This window comes from Mauremys reevesii, linkage group 5 (genome assembly GCF_016161935.1).
Source record: "Mauremys reevesii isolate NIE-2019 linkage group 5, ASM1616193v1, whole genome shotgun sequence".
Classification (NCBI taxonomy): Eukaryota; Metazoa; Chordata; order Testudines; family Geoemydidae; genus Mauremys; species Mauremys reevesii.
In genome coordinates this window covers 85,125,752-85,145,448 of record NC_052627.1, presented here as the reverse complement: position 1 = coordinate 85,145,448, position 19,697 = coordinate 85,125,752, and the positions used below count along the sequence as shown (strand labels likewise).

Genomic DNA, 19,697 nt, shown 5'->3' with positions numbered 1-19,697 from the left:
ACACTCAGTTTGCCAAGTGTAAATGACTACACCCGGTGCAATAAAATGGAAAATCAAGCTCTAAATTTTCAGAGCTTGGAACTCAGGCCTGGTCTACACTAGGGTGGGGGATCGAACTAAGGTACGCGACTTCAGCTACGCGAATAGCGTAGCTGAAGTCGAACTACCTTAGTTCGAACTTCTTACCTGTCCAGACGCCGTGGGATCGAAGTCCGCGGCTCCCCCGTCGACTCCGCCACTGCCATTCGCAGTGGTGGAGTTCCGGAGTTGACGGGAGCGCGTTCGGAGTTCAAACTATCGCATCTAGATTACACGCGATAGTTCGAACTCCGAGAAGTCGAACGCTACCCGTCGACCCGGCCGTAAGTATGGACGTACCCTCAGTGTTCTGTCTTTTATAGCACCAGACCTGTTTGTTGGCACTTAACAAAAATGAATGTTAATTTGCAGTTTTGAGGTCTAGATATTTACATGTAAAATAATCCCATGTCATTGACTGAATACACGGAAGAATGGTAATTAATATTTCCTGCTGATACCAGAAACCACACAATGTAATTTGAGCAGTACTTTGTAACATATTTACTGAAGTGGCTCCCACAGACAGCCCCTAAAGACTGTGGCTTCTCCCACATGGAGGGAAAGGATCCTTGTTTTAGGAAGCAACTCGATAGAGAAGATCAGGGTGGGGGTATGCTTCCTGCTTGCAAAGAGAGCATAGCTGTTTGGTAACAGTAACCAGCAGCAGCCAGGGAGCTGCCTCTCTATCCTATTGCAGTAATAAACAGTTGTAGTTCTGTTGTTTATTGAGCTCATGCCTGTATCATTATTCCTAAGACTCTGGCTGACTGTGCTAACCCATCAATAAGTAGATCGTAAGGTCATGTAACAATATTAAGTAAGAAAAAAAATTAAATAGCTTTGTCTATTGTGCAGTCAAATGTGAAGAGAGCCTTGTGTACATGAAATAAGAGGACACATTGATAGGAAACTAACAGTAAGATTTGAGAATAATATTTTTTTCTTTTATTTAAATTATCTTCCAGTGGTAGAATAAATATAGTGCTAGAATTAACAAATTAGACATGACAAAACAATGGCTGTGATCATAGGGTATCAGCAACATGGAATAAAAATGTAGATCTTAGTCTATAAAATGCTATTGTGGTTTAAATTGCTACTATATGTATACAGAAAGAGGAAAAGTCAGTAGTGCAGTGTATTATTTAGGATAAAAATGAGCTGCCAGATTGCTTCCATAAAATAAGTTCTTCTTCGAGTGCTTGCTCATGTGTATTCCACAGTAGGTGTGCATGTTCGCCACGTGTACCAGTACCTGAAGTTTTTCCCTTAGCAGTACCCGCAGGGGGAGCGCTGCTGCGACCCCTGGAGTGACGCCTCTAAAGCGTGCTATAAGGTGAGCCGTGCTCTCCCCCACCACACCCTCAGTTCCTTCTTGCCGCCAGTGACGGTGCATCAGAACTACCTGCTCCAGCTCGCCCCAGAACTTGTTTCGTTGTTAGTAGTATCTGTGTGTGTTAGTTCAATAAAGTCTCCAGTTTAGTTAGTTAGTTTAAATCGTGCAAGTCTTGCAGGTGTTCGATGCCCAGAAGTGACCCACACACCGACTGTCTCTGCTGCCTGGGTGAATCTTACATCAGCAACCGCTGTAAGATCTGCAGGTCCCTTAAACCCAGGATGAAAAAAGAGAGAGACATTAGACTTTGGGCTCTTCCCATGGAGTCGGCACTGGCTCCAACCCTGGTACACCAAGTGGAATAGGCACCGGGCACTTCGTCTTCGGTGTGTGGCGATCTCCCGGCACCTTCTGGTGGCTGGCACTGCGCCCCGTCGAAGAAGCAGAGAAAGGCTCCATCTTCTCAGAAGCATCGAGAGAAAACGGGGTGAGGCTAGACCCGTGCTGAGCAGCCGGTTCACCCCGGGGCCCTAGAACTCTGACTCAGGTCGAGCGGAGCAGCCCGGAAGCGTCAACTCAGGCCTCTCCGGATGTCCGGATGCCTTTGACGCCAGAGCCCTGCAGGCGGCCAAGGACATTATGACTCTGCAGGTGCCCGGGGCACCACCAGCCCCCGGCCCCTGCTCTAGAGGCAAGCCGCCGCTGGGGTCTCCACTCAGTGTCCTCTCAGGACACAGTTCCCGGCCTCCGATATCATCACCCACCAGGTTGTCTGGTCGGCTGCCATCGGAGCGGAGCTCCAGGTACTGCTCCACACCGAGTAGAGAGTATTGGCAGGACAGGCACAGACACCGTAGATGCTCCCATTCTCGGTGGAGCTACCGAAGCTGCTGCTGACACGGGCGCCACTGCCGGTCAGGCTCCAGCTCTCTTGCCTCGAGGCACCGTGCCCATGACTGCCGTCAGGGATGGCCAGCTCTGCGTCACTGCAGATCCAGGCATCGCAGTGTCTCAAGGAGCAGCAGCTCGAGGCGGCACCGTTCCTTGACGTCGGAGTCCTGGTCCCATGGCAGACATCGTTCTTGGTACCACCGCTCGTACCACTCCCATGGTACCGATAAGTCATTGGTAACCCTGACCTCGACCCACACGCAGCCCACTATGACCCAGCCAGGCCATCCCAACCAACTGGTGCCACCAGTGCCACAGCAGAGTCAGTGGCAAGGGCCTTCATGGCAAGGCCAGTGGTGCCAGTGGACCCCCAAGTCCCCCGTACATGCCCAACCAGGCCCTCGGTCAATAGCAGGGGCATTGGAGGCTCCCTCAGCCGCGCTATCCAGACCTCCGAGGGATAGATCGGCGGATCATGGTTCCTCAGTACTGCACGAGGAGTCCGACCAAGGGGTGGATACCGTCGACGTGCAGAGCCCCATACCGGCCCTCTCCTGTGCACTGGATGATAAGATTGCAGCCCCACCCCCCTCCGCACCGCAAGAGGACTTCAGGGCTCATCAGGAGCTACTGAAGCGAGTAGCGTCCAGTCTCCAACTCCAAGCTGAAGAGATGGAGGGACCCTCAGACTCGCTGTTCAACGTGCTCTCGTCCTCGGTACCAGGCAGAGTGGCCCTCCTGCTGCACGAAGGGGTGGCTAACATCTCCAATGCTCTTTGGTGAATACCGGCCTCCCTTGCACTGGTATCAAAAAAGGCAGAGCGCAAATATTTTGTGCCCACAAAAGGACACAAATGCCTCTATACCCACCCGGCCCCCAACTCCCTAGTAGTGGAGTCTGTCAATCATAGAGAAAGACAGGGTAAACCAGGACCCACACCTAAAAATAAAGACTCTAAAAGACTGGACTCATTTGACAGGAAGCTTTATTCGTCGGCCAGCTTCCAGCTCCGGGTGGCCAACCACCAGGCACTCCTCAGTCGCTGTGAGTTTAACTTGTGGGGATCACTGCCAGAATTTGAGCCCTTCCTTCCGGAGCACGAAAGGAAGGATTTTAAGGCACTGATGGAGAAGGGCACCGCTGCCACAAAGGCTGCTCTGCAAGCGGCATCAGATGCAGCTGACACGGCTGCCTGGTCCATGGCCTCGGCTATGTCTATGCGCAGGGCATCGTGGCTTCTGCTGTCTGGGCTCTCCACAGAGGCACAATCTGTGATGCAGGATCTTCCCTTTGATGGCAAGGACCTGTTCGCAGAACAAACAGACGTGAGGCTCCATGGCATGAAGGACTCGTGTACTACCTTTCAAACCCTCAGACTCTATGTTCCACCCAAGGAAAAACATAAGCCGCAAACCTCCATCCAGCCGAGATACGAACCCGCCTACGAACCCAAAAGAGGCGACCTCAGAGGCAGTCTCACTCTGCCCCACAGCCTGGGCCCTCCAGGGGCAAGCAGCAGGGAAAGAGGCGATTTTGACTGGTTGCAGAAGGGTACTCGGGTGGCCCCTCAGAGGACCCTCCTACCAATAAAGTTTGCCTTCAGCAACCGCTTGTCTGCGTTCCTTGCGGAATGGTCCCGAATAACGTCGGAACAATGGGTCCTCAACACCATTTCCCAGGGTTACATGCTACAATTTGTTTCATCCCTACCCTCCCACCCCCCTTCCTTCACATATACCGTCACATATACCCCTGAGGAGCTGTGTCGGCTCCTCAGCTTGGGACCTGTGGAAAAGGTTCCGTGGGAGTTCTGGGGGAAAGGGTTTTACTCCCATTACTTCCTGATCCCCAAAGCAAAAGGGGGGCTCAGGCTCATCCTAGATTTGCGAGACCTCAACCTGTTCATGGCAAAATGCCGGTTCTGCATTGTGTCTCTGGTGTGTATCATACCCTCTCTGGACCCTGGCGATTGGTATGGGGCTCTGGACCTTCAAGACGCATACTTCCATGTCCATATATTCAAGGGACACAGATGCTTCCTCCGTTTCCTAGTGGGACAGGACCACTACCAATTTATGATCCTCCCATTTGGCCAGGGTGTTCACAAAGTGTATGGCAGTAGTAGCGGCCTACCTCAGACACTGAGAGATACAGATATGTCCTTACCTGGATGACTGGCTACTCAAGGGCAGCTCGCAACCACAAGTACAGAACCACATGGACCTGCTCTTGACTACGTGTGCCAACCTAGGCCTCTTAGTGAATGAGGCCAAGTCAACATTGGTTCCAGTGCAGTACATAGAATTGGCGGGACTGCCTGGCCAATATGTTCCAGGGAATTCCCTTCCGGGACCCTACCCCATCACTAGACCTAGTGTCCAATGTGTCGGACTTGGGCTGGGGGGCCCATGTACGGAACTCACAGATCCAGGGAATGTGGTCAGCCGTGGACCTGTCCCTTCACATAAACGTCAGGGAACTCAGGGTGATATGCTTAGCCTGTGTGGCATTCAGCTCACAGCTACGTAGCAAGGTGGTCAGAGTTCTCACAGACAACACTGCCGTGATGTTTCACATTAACAGGCAAAGCGGGATGAGGTCCTCGGCCCTCTGCCGGGAAGCCCTCAGCCTCTGGGAGTTCTATATAGCCCACAACATCTCCCTGAAGGCTTTCCACCTGCCAGGTGTCAACAACACACAGGCCGATCGCTTGAGTGGGGTTTTCTCCTCCCAACACGAGTGGTCACGCCACTCGGAGGTCACTCACCAGCTCTTCTGAGCATGGGGCACTCCCCAAGTGAACCTGTTTGCGACGTGACAGAACCGCCGTTGCCCCAGGTTCTGTTCCAGGGGAGGGGGTGGGGAGGAACGCGATCTCAGATGCCTTCCTCTCGTCATGGTCGGGTCAACTCCTTTATACCTTTTCCCCATTTTCCCTCATCGGCAAGGTCCTGGAGAAAGTAAAAACGGACAAGGGACGCATCCTTCTGATCGCCCCAACCTGGTCCCAGCAACATTGGTGCAGGACTGTCCTGGGTTTGCTGGTGGCCCCTCCATGGCTATTGACGCTCCTTCTGTACCTACTCTCCCAGGACCAGGGCCGCCTCCTCCACCCCAAGCTGGCCGCCCTCCATTTGACAGCATGGCTGCTCAATGGCTAGATGCGGAGGAGGGGAAAATCACTGGTGGGTGGGGGAAAATCACTGTCAGATATGAACTACTTAACCAAACTAAAGTGAAAAGGAGTATTTGAACATATATAATGACTTTTAAAGAATAGCAGGTAGCCATCCACTGAGTAACAATTATTTTATATCTTATGGGCTATGCATTTTATCATAATAACATCAGCCAAAATTTAGTCAGCTTGAATAAAGGCATTTTTTGTGGTTGAAGCAGCAGCATCTTTTATTTTTCTTTTGAGTTTGAAATCATTTTGGGCCCTAACATCGATAGTGTACATTCAGAATTTTTTTTAAAAAGTGAAAGCTATAAAATATGAGTAATACTGGCTCCCCTTGGCATCTTGCCATTGGTTTTACCCTGGTGCTTTAAGAATGTGTGTTTGACTTTTGATGAGTATATAATTATTTCAAAAATGTAATATGACAAGCTGATTTCACTGTCTGGCTATAGCCCTTTTTTTGTTTGTTTGTTTCAGTTAGTGGTATTGTTCGCTATCCCTCAACTTTTGATTTACATGTAATTTTGTAACAACAGCTAGTTTTGTATTGAAAACATACTAAAAATTTTCAATGAGTCACTTTGTTTAAAAATAAGTCCACAAAATAGGATATTTTCAAGTCATTATTGGACTATATATAAAAAACATCAAATTTTGAGTAGATTTGCTCTTTGAAATGTGTTTCCATATCTAATATATGTATCTTATTTTATTTATTGTAAGTGTTTTAACATACAACATAGAGAAAAGAGACAGCCTAAACACTATACAGAGAAACTCTCAATATGAACAAACAAAAATGGATAGAAAACTTTAACCTTCCGAGTTTGAGTCAAGGTTTATTTTTTTTTTATTTTTTCTTTGGGGTGGGAGGAACTAAAGTAAATAAGCCAAATACAAAGGGAGAATATCATGACCACATTGGAGCACATGTCAATGTTATTCAATTGTTGTGCCTTGAGAGAACAAGTGCAAGTTGCCTTTCTCAGCAAGGATGATCCTCCCTCCTTTCTCCCCCCTCCCCCCCGCTCTTCTTCACCCTCTAGATATGAGAGTAGATGCTAAATACGATGCCCACTCTGAGACTGGGAAAGGATGTCGATTTTTTTTCAGGGGTTCAGTAAAATTCATTTGTATAAGCTAAGGAGTATGAGGACACGTTGTTTTCAGGTAAGATGGTATTGGGAGACCTACTTTAACTGAAGGGATGTGCGGCATTCTGTGAAATGAGTGCAGATGGCTGTGTATGTGAGGTCAGTCATGTGGGAAACTAAAATATCTTGTGATAAGGAGGTATAGAAGTGACAGCATCTTCAGTGGGTTGAAGATTCTGTGAATTTTGTAGCCTATGAAATGGTGGCTGTGTGATAGTCTGTTAATATTTTGGCAAAGTTCAACTTCCTTTCTCAATCGTCCTTGTTTTTTCACTTGACATTTGAATATCTGTTAAAGCCATGTTCAGAGATATCCCTGAACCCTCCCCAGTCAACAAGTGATCTTCAAAGAAGATGGACACATGCACACTCTTGTTGGTCAGTGTTAGCAGTTGCTAAGTGCTATCTATTACTCATCCCTCCCATCATTTAAATTGCAATGGGATGAAGAACTTGGAATCGCTCAGGTGGATGAAGCTTGTAAATTAAATTTCAAAATATGTGGGATTTCCAATTCATGGGTGGCCAATCAAGTATAGCAGTTTTTCTATATGGTGGACCTGGGCATTAGCTGTGCTTTTCAGATGGGTTGCTTTTAACAATGGTTTATAACAATGTAACTTTAGAAGTATATATCTTCTGTGAGCATTACACTATTTATGCATTGTTTTGCAAGACAGGTTTTATTTTAATTCTCACACACATACTAATTAATGTCAAGTATCAGAGGGGTAGCCGTGTTAGTCTGGATCTGTATAGACTAACAGACGTTCTGCAGCATGAGCTGTCATACCCACTTCTTCAGATACCCACTTGCATCTGAAGAAGTGGGTATGAATACTAATTAATGTCATTTTCAACATTTTTCACAGCCTTAATGATGATGATTTATTTTTGTTTCTTACTCTCATTTTGCAGAGTTACATACATGGGAGCAGTCAGGCTCAATTTGTTGCAGAATCCCATATTATACTACTACTGAGTATCCTTCAGAAACCGATGGGTAGAACAAGGCATGCTAAATCAGAGTATGCTATTATATGAAATTGCTCTGACAGTGAATATAATTGAAGCTTTGAACAGGTATTGCATTTTCACTTTATTTACTATATGATTAAGCAGATACCTAGTGTTGCTGCTGTTTACTGTTGAGGAATGCTGTCTCCTACTGTGTATCTATTTAACTGCCAACTCTAACAATCTGCCTGGTACACTACTATTTTATATTGTTCCTTCCTTTTCTATCTTTAAATCATCAGCAGAATTTTTTCTTTTCTTTTCTCTTTGTATTGTCTGCTAATTTTAAAACTATTTTGTCTCAGCTTTCAGCTCTGTTAAATGTTGAGGAGAATATACGTGTTTTCTAGTTTGGAAAAATAGCAAAAATATTTATGAAAATAGATTATCCTTCCAGAGCTCTTTCTATGGAAAAGACACACCTGACTAGATGTTTCCTTGTTTGCACTAACTTCTCCTTCAATTCCAGTGGTGATAAATGGCCCACTACAGTTCCCATTAATGTCAAGAGGAAGACTCTGAGTAACTTGAGTGGGAGTTAGATGAAGACCTGCATGAACATTTCTGTAAAGATAAACTTGTGATTTCTCTAAACCCTTTTTCTGATAATAAGTTATGCTCACTCAATGAAAACTGTAACACGTGACTAATCACAGTTACCTTTCTCACGTGGGTGGGACGGGGAGGTGGAAGAGAAACAAATTCCCCAGACTGTGGAGCAGCAGCCAAAACCTTAGGGTTTGGTAATCACTTTGCTCCCTCCCAAATTTGGAGGATTTAGTAAGTGGATCCACACTGATGACCCTGTCCTACAGGTTCCAAAGCCCTCTTCATGTTTGGGAAGATGGGCCCAGTGGTGCAGGGACAATTTTTATAGCGCTGAAAGTGGAAACCATGTCTTTGGGTTGTTGTTACTACCTCATACCAGAGGCTACGGCAGCACTGCCAGCACCCCTAGTTCCAGCATCTATGGGTGAGCCCCCACAAGCATACTTCACCCCCTACATAGTGATCCACTGTCTGGGCTCCCCACTCCATGCAGTGAAACCATATCAATTTTTCTGTCTGTTGGGTCTTAGGTGTCCCATAGATGGGAAGGGGAAGATTTAGCCCCCAAGTCCTGATCTTAGGCACACTGAAGTCAATGGGAGACTTTCAATTAACTCATTGGTCTTTGCATCAGGCCCTAAATGCATCAGATAACTATGCATCAAGGTGAGAATATATCCTTTTGAATAGATAAAAGCATTTTTATGTGTTCTTAATTTCTAAATTTGGCATTTTTGTTTTTAATATAAGGTTTTCAAAAGGTTTAAAGATGAATAAATGTACCAGAAATGTGCACATTGAAGATCAAATCAAGAGTTTTTCTGATTCACAGCTTCTCTCCTCATTCATAACAAATAGGTGATGCCTCTCACTTTTGGAATTTGGAGGTGGTCCAGTGTTATTGCTGGAGGATTCAGGACTGAGCCCTGCCTTTCAGCTCAGTCCACCGGAAATTCTGCCTCCAGTGGTGGAACAAGATGGCAGTTCAGCTGTGCTGGAGTCCTTTAAAAAAAAGTGTCAGAATTCAGGGCAGTGGAATGCCTCAGGAGGAAGCAGAAGAGAAGAGGGGATCATGGGAGGAGTTGAGAGGAAGATAGGGCGCTGGGGGAGGGCCAGGAGAGGTCACTCCCCTTAGATTCCATCCCATCCCTACTTCCCCCCTACCTGTGCCCATCTCCTGCTGCCCATGGGGCTCTATACTATTCAGGTGAGCCCATTACCTGGCTCCTAACCTCCTGGCTCTAGCTGTGCCCTTAGTTCCTGGTAGCTCCTGCCTCCATGTTCCCCTGCCTATTCCTGGCTGCAGTTTCCTCAGCTCTCTCTTCACTGACCTGCCACTGAGCACACTCTGCCAGTGCCTGGCACTTCCCAACTTTGGAGGATTCTCTGCAGCCAGGGAGGAAAAGGAGCCTGGCCTGCCACCATCAGATATACTGATATGCTACCTTGGCTCCTTAAAGAAGTGCCAGAATGGCATTTCAGAGTATTCTGGCACAGCTTAAGCACTGCAGTTCAGTTGCTTCTCACCACTTTGTTTCATAAGTTGTTGCTGTTGTTCAATATCGACTTTATTTAAGCTTGTAGCTCCCCTCTTCCTCTCCTGAGCCGAGTCACTGCAGCAGCAAGAGTTTAACCCTCTGGTCTCCCTTGTAGAGCACTGCTCTAGCACTCTCCCTCTGCCACCACAACAGTGGTAAGGAAGCCCTGCAATCTACAAGACAAATCTAAGTGTTCTAGGCAGCATTTCAGGAGCCTCCTAGAGCGAGATAGCCCTTGTTGCCACAAACATCCTATCCTTCTTCTGCCAGGGCATGGAGTTTCAGAGAGTTAGTCATGCCTGGCAGCCACAAGCCATCAGTGTTCTCAAGTTTTTCATTGTGAGTTATGCGATTTTGGCCCCTGCTGGAGTCAGTCTCACAATGACTTGAGACATTCCAGTCCCAGTGTGACTGGGCCCTGTGCAAGGAAGATCCCCCTATGATTTCCCCATCTCCTGGGGAAGAGCAGCCAGTCAGGGCTGCTGTAGGAATGTTCATGATTTTTTACTGTGGTGTTGGCAGTACTGAACCACTGACCCTCATTTTGCCTGGGAATGAGGTTTTGAGTCAGACTGATGTGCCAGAAGTCTAATTTCCAGTGCGGGAAGACAAACACATGCTAGCTCTGCTCATGCTGTGCCAAAAAATAGCAGTGTGGCTGCAGTGTCATGGGTGGTGGCTTGGGCTAGCTGCCTGAGTACAGTCCCACCCAACCCCAAGGTACGTATTAGGGCAGGTACCGTCCAGGCCACCACAACCACACTACTTTTAGGTGCTGAATTGAGCAGAGCTAGCATGTGTATATCTTTCCACACTGGAAATTACACCTCCCAGTTGATGTGTAGACAAACTCCTAGTGCTCTAGATCAGGCTCACTGCCCCTCCCTAACCTTGCAGCATCTTCCAGCATGCAGAGGAGCCTGTTATTTCTGTGGAGCCCTGTCTCAGGCAGCAGTGTATGGAAATAGTGCTTCTCTGGCTTTCTGTATTTAGATTGTGGTAGTACCCAAAATGTGGTAGGTACTTCTTGAATACAGAGAGAGACCCAGACTCTGCCTGCTACTGCATTACTATTGATGTAAATATCATATTAAAAATGTACAAAGAAAACACAGATTTTTATAATATATATCTTATATAATAAAAATTCTGTGCTATCTTCCTTGTATGTTTTTTAAATATAGTCAGGTTTGGGTGTTTTTTTGTTTTGTTTTTTTATGAAGATTCCACATCCTTAATACAAGTATGAAAAATTTCCAATGTGTGTTTGGGTTTTTGGAGGGGAAAAAGTGTTAGCAAAGTCAACATGCATCAAGATAAATAAGAAACTTCTGTTTGCATGTCATAATGCACTTGTCTGTCTTATTCAGGCTGTGATATCTTTTTGTTTTCTGGTACAGTTTATAAAATAGAAAGTCACTGTAACTGGCTGACAGAATGAATAGTTTCAGTGAAACTATTCATTGTCTCTTGCGACAAGAATTATCTAAAGTTTCATTTCACAGCTCAGTACTTTCAAGCAGAGAATTTGGATGCAAAGAAATTTCACAAATAGTATAAAGTCTTACATACAAAAGACACAATGCACAGTCAACCTGTGGAACTCTTTGCCAGAGGATGTTGTGAAGGCCAAGACTATAACAGGGTTCAAAAAAGAACTAGAGAAAATCATGGAGGATAGGTCTATCATTGGGTATTAGCCAGGATGGGCAGGGATGGTGTCCTTTGCCTCTCTATGCCAGAAGCTGGGAATGAGCAACAGGGAATGGATCACTTGATGATTACCTGTTCTGTTCATTCCCTCTGGGGCACCTGGCATTGGCCACTGTCGGAAGACAGGATATTGGGCTAGATGGACCTTTGGTCTGACCCAGTATGGCTGTTCTTGCGTTCTTATACAGACTTTAACAGTTACACATGAAAGAATTATTCTTGTGCAAGAGCTGGGTCGATTCACTAGACAGTGAAGAGTCTCCAGGGAGGAAGCCTGGGGGCACTGCTCCATTCCAGAACACGACTATTTGAGAATTAGCCCAGGGAGGGCTGCAGAAGGCCAGCGAGGTTACTGGGATAGGCCCTGTTGGACTGATTACCCCAAAAGGGTTCTATTTTGTTTCATGCATGGATTATGTGTGACTCGGCCGGAGGGCTGATTCACTAAAAACCCACCTGAAAAAGAAAAACTTCTGGCAGAGAGCACCGCTAAAGCAGTGAGAGAGAAGAGGGACACATACACCTCCAGCCCCAATAGGAGATGCTCATGTGAGGTGAGTGTCCCCCGTCAGATGTCCACAATCTGTTTATATCTTGGATATATTTTTAAATAATAAAAAATAATAATAATAATAAATTATTTTAGTAAAGAGGAAAAAACACACTACTTTTAGCCTTTTGATGTTTACATAAATGGTTAGGCCTCATGAGCTTATTCTTGTGCAATAGTGAAGCAGAGACTTTAGAAAGGCATTTTTAAAGTAGAAATCATGTGAAACATCTCTTTAACTCCCTGCTCGACTTATGCATCAAATCATGGTTTGTAGAATTTTAGCATGCATAAATACAATTTTCAGATCTACACTATACATCATTTGAGGAAAGATGGTTTTGTGGTTAAGAGGCTTGCAGTTTTGAACTCTGCCACAAATTTCATGTTTGACCTTGGACAAGTCACTTAATATCTCTGTGACTCAGTTCTCCATCAGTAAATGGGGATAATTATACTTCTTTCGCTGACCGATTTTCAGTATTGCCTCTTTCGACTGTGAACTCTTCAGGGCAGGCACTGTAAATTACTGTGGCTGTACCACACCAACTATCGTGAGGCTCCAAATATTATTTATGGATTTATTCATGGAATATAAATAAAAATCTGGTCCATCTCCAGGTTTTGACTTCCCTTTTGGTTTATTGCCAACCTAATATTGATTTTAGAGGTTTCCAATGACATTTTCATATAACTAGCACAAGTATGAGTCTGAAAACTTTTCCTTATGCTGGAATACGCCCAGTTAATGTATTGGGATGAGCTACAGTTAGTTTCAAAGCTTGCTGCTGCAAGATTACAACCTTCTGTCATAGACTTTAAAGTCAGAAGGGACCATTATGATCATCTAGTCTGACAGGCCACAGAATCTCACCCACCCACTCCTGTAACAAACCCCTAACCTGTATCTGAGTTATTGAAGTCCTCAAATCGTGATTTGAAGACCTCAAGGTGCAGAGAATCCTCCAGCAAGTGACCCATGCCCCATGCTGCAGAGGAAGCCGAAAAACCTCCAGGGCCTCTGCCAATCTGCCCTGGAGGAAAATTCCTTCCAGACCCCAAATATGGCAATCAGTTAAACCGTGAGCATGTGGGCAAGACTCACCAGCCAACACCCAGGAAAGAATTCTCTGTAGTAACTCAGATCCCACCCCATCTAACATCCCATCACAGACCCTTGGGCATATTTACTTGCTAATAATCAAAGATCAATTAATTGCCAAAAAATTTTTCCTACTCATTGTGGCATTTTAAACTATCAGGTTTCTGTACTATATAAACCCTCACATCAGTGTAAATCAGGAGTTACTCTACTGAATTAAGTAGAGTAAAGCTGATAAAAAGGGGGAGAAGAATTGGACTCAGTTTATTTATTTTTTATTGCATGGGAAAAACTGAAAGGAAAAACTTGCCAAAATTCATACTTCATTAGAGATCATTCCCAGCCATAGACTGGTAACTACAATTGTATTTCTTTTAATGCATAATATCTAAAGATACATATTTGCAGAAGAAAATCAATGCTTAATGGAAGTCAGAATAATTTTAGGCTGAGATCACTTTTAATCTTCTATAATAATATACTATATTTTTTTCAACATCGGCTCTCATTAAATTGACAAAATCCTTCCCAGGAGCAACAGTAGCCTGTTATCATGTGCAATTGAGAACGAAGCTTTATATAACGTAAAGATATTTGTCACGATCATCAGTTGGATGATCATTGCTGCAAACTACTGTATGTAATTTACAAAAATAATAGCTTGTTTTATGTGGGATTATATATGTATTTTGACTTCCCTGAGTAGTAAGACAGTGATTAATAAATCAGCACAGAAATTGAGATGTACCAGCAGAAGAGTGAACACATACCACACAATAAACTATTAAGTACCAATGTCCATGAAATAGTTTTATCTAGACTGAAATCTGTATTTATTAGTAAATAGATATTAAATTAATCTGTTTGGAACCAGCAATTTGCTAGATGATTTACAGACATAATACAGTGTCCCTGCTTTGAATCCAAGGGCTCATTCCTGCAAAATTTACACATGAATAACTTGACTCGCATGAGTAGTCCTGTTGACTTCACGTAAGTCTTTGCAAGATTGAACTGATTGCACAATGCATATACAAGTGATGGGATGAATCCAAGTACAATGTGATTGATCAGTTAAGTTTAGCATGTGCCATGTTAATGCCACTGTTTGTTTAGGTTTTCTAATATTTATTTTTCTTTGTTGGGAGGACTAGAGTTCATAGATCTCTTGGAAGAAGTGTACTTTAAGGGAGGATTAACAGGAGAAGAGAGAGCAAGTATGATTGATCAGGCCAGGAAGACAATTCCAGCCCTTAAAGTACTATATTAAAAAAGACACAATGGTGAGTTTAGGTCTATCCATAAGGGATAGCTAATCATAAGGGTTAGGTTGGGCAAAGTGGGCAGATAGCAGTGAATGAATAGAGACATCCAGAAAAGTAGGCAGGGGCTAAGGTATGCAGGACTTTGAAGGTCAGGACAAGGATCTTAAATTTGTCTTCTGGGCTTGTCTTCACTACGGAGATAAGTTGACCTAAGTTACACTACTCCAGCTATATTATTCATGTAGCTGGAGTTGATGTAGCTTAGGTCAATTTACCACGGTGTCTTCACTGCATTGCGTCGATGGGAGATGCTCTCCGGTTGACTTTCCTTACTCTTCTCAGAGAGCTAGAGTACCGGGGTCGACCGGAGAGCGCTCTGCCATCGATTTAGCAAGTCTTCACGAGACCCGCTAAATTGCATCGATAATAATCCTTTGCCAAATAGGATGGTTCATATGACACTTCAGTTTTGTGCCAGGAGCAAAAAAAAAATGCCATAAACCAGTCCTCCATTGCCCCAAAGTAGAGAGACTGGGAAACGGAAAATATTCCCAGTGTCCTAGAAGACTAACTCCGTCATGTGGGAGTAGCCTGTAGGTTGTCAGTAGAATGCATGCTTTTTCTCCCTGGTTTAGGAAATGAGAACTAGATATTATGTATTGTGCCAAAATATAAAAACTGAATAAAAAAGCAACAGTCAGCATCAGGAATTTGGCAAAAGTTAGTAGTACCTAACCTTGCAGCTTGCAAAAACTACAGATGGGCCATTCCAGAACAGAAATTGCAAAGGGATGTTCTCAGGTAGTACCCATGTTCCATGTGGTCGTGCTCTTCTGCCTGTTCATTTGGCAGACAGCTAGTATGGCAATGAGAATTCTAGAAATACCTGAGGGAGAAAGACTTGGCAGTGGTTTCCTACATGTATCCTACATGTATGCTTTCATGGACAGATTATTCCTCCCTGTCCTCTGAGGTCAAACTTCTTCTTCGAGTGCTGTCCCTGTGGGTGCTCCACTGTAGGTGTCGGTGCGTCCCGGCGCCATTGATCAGAGATTTTAGGTAGCAGTGCCTGGTCGGGATGCACGCACTCAGTTGGTATCTCCCGTCTCGTTGGAATCTTCCTGAGTGCGTGCGTCCCGCACCCTCCTCAGTTCCTTCTCAACCACCCTCGGCCGAAGACGGGACTCGGAGCAGTGCTGATCCTTTTCCCTGGTTTTTGAATGAAACAATTACATAGAAATAGTTAGTAATATCCTAGTTGTTTCCCTTCCTTTAGAATAGTTACTTAGTTTAAAAAAAAAATTCCTCAGGTTTGTCTCCCACAGAGACTCTCTCCCCTGGCATTACTAGTTCAATAATGCCAGGGGCTTCAGGATTCAAGGAATGTGCTTCCTGTCAGGACTTTATGCCAATGTCCAGTGGGCACTCACGCTGTGTAAAGTGCCTTGGCGAGAGACATAAATACTACATGCCTGCGAGGGACATGGATTTCTTATTTTCCCACCCACATCCCAATTCTATTGTGGTTGATGCAGCAACACACAGAACAAGGAGCCACGCTACTGGCCCACTCTGCAGGACAAGGACCTCAAACATCTTGACCTCCTGGACCACAAGGTTTATACTCTTTTACTTTGCAATTTAGAATTGCAAATTTATTCTACCCTCCTTGCAAGCTATGACCATGACAACTACAACACGCTCTTTGATTTGCCTCCCATATACCAAAGGACAGGAGAGCAGACTTCCAGTTAGTCCTCGTCGAAGGTCAGTTGGTGTCTAGCGTGGCACTATAAGCATCCCTCGACATGTCTGATCCAGCAGCCCGCACCACTGCAGTGGTGATGTGCTGGTCTTCTTGGCTCTCGGCATCCAATATCCCCAAAGATTTGCAGTCCAAAGTGGAGAGTCTCTCCTTTGACAAAAATAACCTGTTTTCCCACAAACAAACAAACACAAACAAACAAACCCAATATGAAATCTTTCACACTATGAAAGACTCTAGAGCCACTTTCTGCACATTGGGCATGTACCTGTCCCTCCCCAGGAGACAAGGGTATCAACCTTACCAAACGCCCAGCGCAGAACAATATCACCAACCCCAGTCTACACCGTATGACACTGGTAAAAACCGCAACAGACCTCTTAGGTGCAGGCAAACCCAGGCACAACCAACTACTTCCCACCATTGGGTAACAAACAGTTTTGAAGTGCTGGTCGGGGGTGCATGCAACCACCCCTTGACTCCACCGCCTATTTGCCCATTTGGCTACCACCTCCAGACTTTCGACCATGTCTGGCAACAGATCACGCAGGACCGTTGGGTCCTGGAAATAGCTCAGTCAGGTTACTCCATCCCTTTCCTATTTTCCCTGCCTATCCTTTCTCCTTCTCTGTCCCTCTTAGGGACCCCTCTCATGAGCACCTTCTCTGCGTGGAGGTGGCTCATCTTCTCCACCTAGATGCAGTCAAACATGTGCTGATGCAACATCGGGGAAAAGGATTCTACTCCCAAAAGAAAGGCGGGGGGTGGAGACCTACATTGGATCTACGCCAGCTGAACATGCTTGTACAGGTGCAAAAATTCAAGATGGTCACATTGGGCACAATAATACCCACACTGCACAAGGGGACTGGTTCACAGCTTTCACCCTACAAGATGCCTATTTCCATATATACATTCATCCAACCCAGCAGACATAGTTTTCTGCATAACACTGACTCCGCCACTGAACATATTGGCCTCCCTACATTGGTAGACAAGACCAGAGAACCTATGCACGGACGTTCCCTTCCATCCACACTCCCCAGTACTCATGTTAACCATGGTCGCTTCCCAGATAGATTGTGGAGCGCACTTAGGCAACCACAGGGCACGGGGCCACTGGTCCCTATTAGAGACGCATCCGCACATCAATCTCCTAGAACTCCGAGCTGTCAGGCAGGGAGGAGCACAATCTCACTCCCTATGCACAACGGCAATTAAACTATGGAATTGGTGCATACATCATCACATAAAAGTCACCGCTTCCTACCTGCCCATGTGTCACAACACTACCGCCGACACACTCAGCAGACAGTTGTCCGAGAAACACGAATGGGAATTACATCCATCAATACCCCAACAGCTGTCCTCCCACTGGGGCACTCCATTGATAGACCTGTTTGCCACTCCTCAAACTGCAAATGCCATATATTTTGCTCCAGAACAGGACTCGGAAACACACCTCATTCCTTGGAACAACTCCTTCATGTATGCTTTTCCACTGATTCCACTCATACACAGGCTTCTACGCAACATCACAGAGGACAAGGCCCGGGTCATACTTTTTCCCCAGCTTGGCCCAGGCAGACATGGTATCCTTACCTGCTACGCATGTCCATCCATCCTCCCTGTACTCTCCCCGACAGACCACATCTCTTGTCTCAGAACTACGGTCAGCTTCTTCATCTGCAGCTCTGGAAACTCCATCTGACGGTGTTGTTCTTTCAAGGTTTCAATCCCACGAATTAGCCTGCTCAGAACAGGTCCGACATGTCCTCCTGCACAGTAGAAGGGACTCCACTCCTAAGACTTACCTGCAAAAGTGGAAATGCTTCTCCATCTGGTGCTTCCACAGATGCTTAATACCCCAGACTGCAACCCTCCCTGACATCTTAGACCATCTTTTCAGACTAAAACAGGACACGTTTTCACTCAGTTTTATCACAGTACGTCTCACGGCCCTTACCACCTTCCATGACACTCTGGACGTCTATTCACTTTCACACGCCCCACCATGAAACGCTTCCTCGCAGGCCTGCAAAACCTCTACCTTGAGATTCATTCACTAGTAGCCTCCTGGAGTCTCAGCCTAGTTCTCTGCGCTCTTATGAAACCTCTTTTCGAGCCCTGGCCACTTCATCCCTGCTTCACATGTCCAGGAAAGTGGCTTTCTTGGTTGCCATAATGTCAACAAGAAGGGTTGGTGAAATAAGCGCCCTGATGGCCTACCCTCCCTACACCATTTTCTCTAAACACAAGCTTACCATACAAACCTGGCCCAAATTCCTCTCCAAGGTGGTGTCTACCTTCCACTTTAACCAGTCAATACAGTTACGTGTATTCCAGCCCAACCCTCACATGACTCCACAGGAAGCTTCATCACATACCCTTGATGTCCAACGGGCTCGTGCATTCTATCTTGACAGAACTAAACCATTTCGTGAATCCCCTAGGCTTTTGTTTCTACTACCAGGAGATCAAAGGGTGATGCTATCTCTAAGCAAAGACTCTCCAAGTGGATCTCCACCTGCATCAGATCTTGCTATCAGACCCAGAATATTCAACCAGAGGGTGTTAGGACTCATTTTACTAGAGCAATGTCACATCCATTGCCTTCCTCCACAGTGTACCTGTTACAGACGTATGCAAGGTGGCCATGTGGACATTTGACCACACATTTGCCAAACATTATGCTATCGCATGGGATACTACAGCAGACAGCATAGTCGGCCATATGGTACTTTCTACCTTTGTTCCTCACACAACTCCAAAATCCCACCAACCATAGTGGGTACTGCTTTGCATACATACCCACAGGGACAGCACTCGAAGAAGAAGCGAAAGTTACTCACCTTGCAGTAACTGAAGTTCTTCGAGATGTGTGTCCCTGTGGGTGCTCCACTCCCCACTCTCCTCCCCTCTACTTTGGAGTATTAGTATGATTTCTCCATGGTAGTGAAGGAACTGAGGAGGGTGCGAGACGCACGCGCTCAGGAAGATTCCAACGAGACGGGAGATACCAACTGAGTGCGTGCGTCCCGACCAGGCACTGCTACCGAAAATCTCCAATCAACGGCACCGGGACGCACCGTCACCTACAGTGGAGCACCCACAGGGACACACATCTCGAAGAACCTCAGTTACTGCAATATGAGTAACTTTCTCTTTTCATTGCAAGGGGCCATGTCTTCTTTTAGTACTACTGCAATAATAATGACTCTCATAATTCATGAGTGCCTTTGCCACTTGTGAGTAATAGGGCCACCTCAAGCTCATGCTTGTAAAATATCTGCACCACACTACACCATGTATTCATTTTATCTAAATTCTATAAAGACATGTGGTCAAAGAACATTATTAAGGTTGCAAAATATAGTAACAGACAGTAGTGTCAGTTCAGCAGGAAGGAATCTTTATAAACACAAATCAAAACAAGGTAATATTAGTAAAAAGTTTCAAACTCTTTCCCAACTTGAGGATCAACCCATCCCTCAGTGCCTAGGAACCCTGCAAATCCATCTGATACCCAGCATTTTCTTCTTTCTCTTTCT

The 19,697-nt window shown here is 45.4% G+C and overlaps 1 protein-coding gene across 4 annotated transcripts in view; it reads left to right on the top strand.

Annotated features, from left to right (window-relative positions):
- The window catches only part of TUSC3 (tumor suppressor candidate 3), a 307,547-nt gene that overhangs the window by 251,722 nt on the left and 36,128 nt on the right, over nucleotides 1-19,697 (top strand). For 3 of the 4 annotated variants that reach the window (XM_039542533.1, XM_039542535.1, XM_039542532.1), the window contains exon 7: nucleotides 7,566-7,629. In XM_039542533.1, the coding sequence (XP_039398467.1) occupies nucleotides 7,566-7,629 (64 nt within the window). Of the gene's footprint in view, nucleotides 1-7,565; nucleotides 7,731-8,133; nucleotides 8,900-19,697 lie in introns of those variants that run through there. The other variant, XM_039542536.1, reaches the window with a different exon arrangement.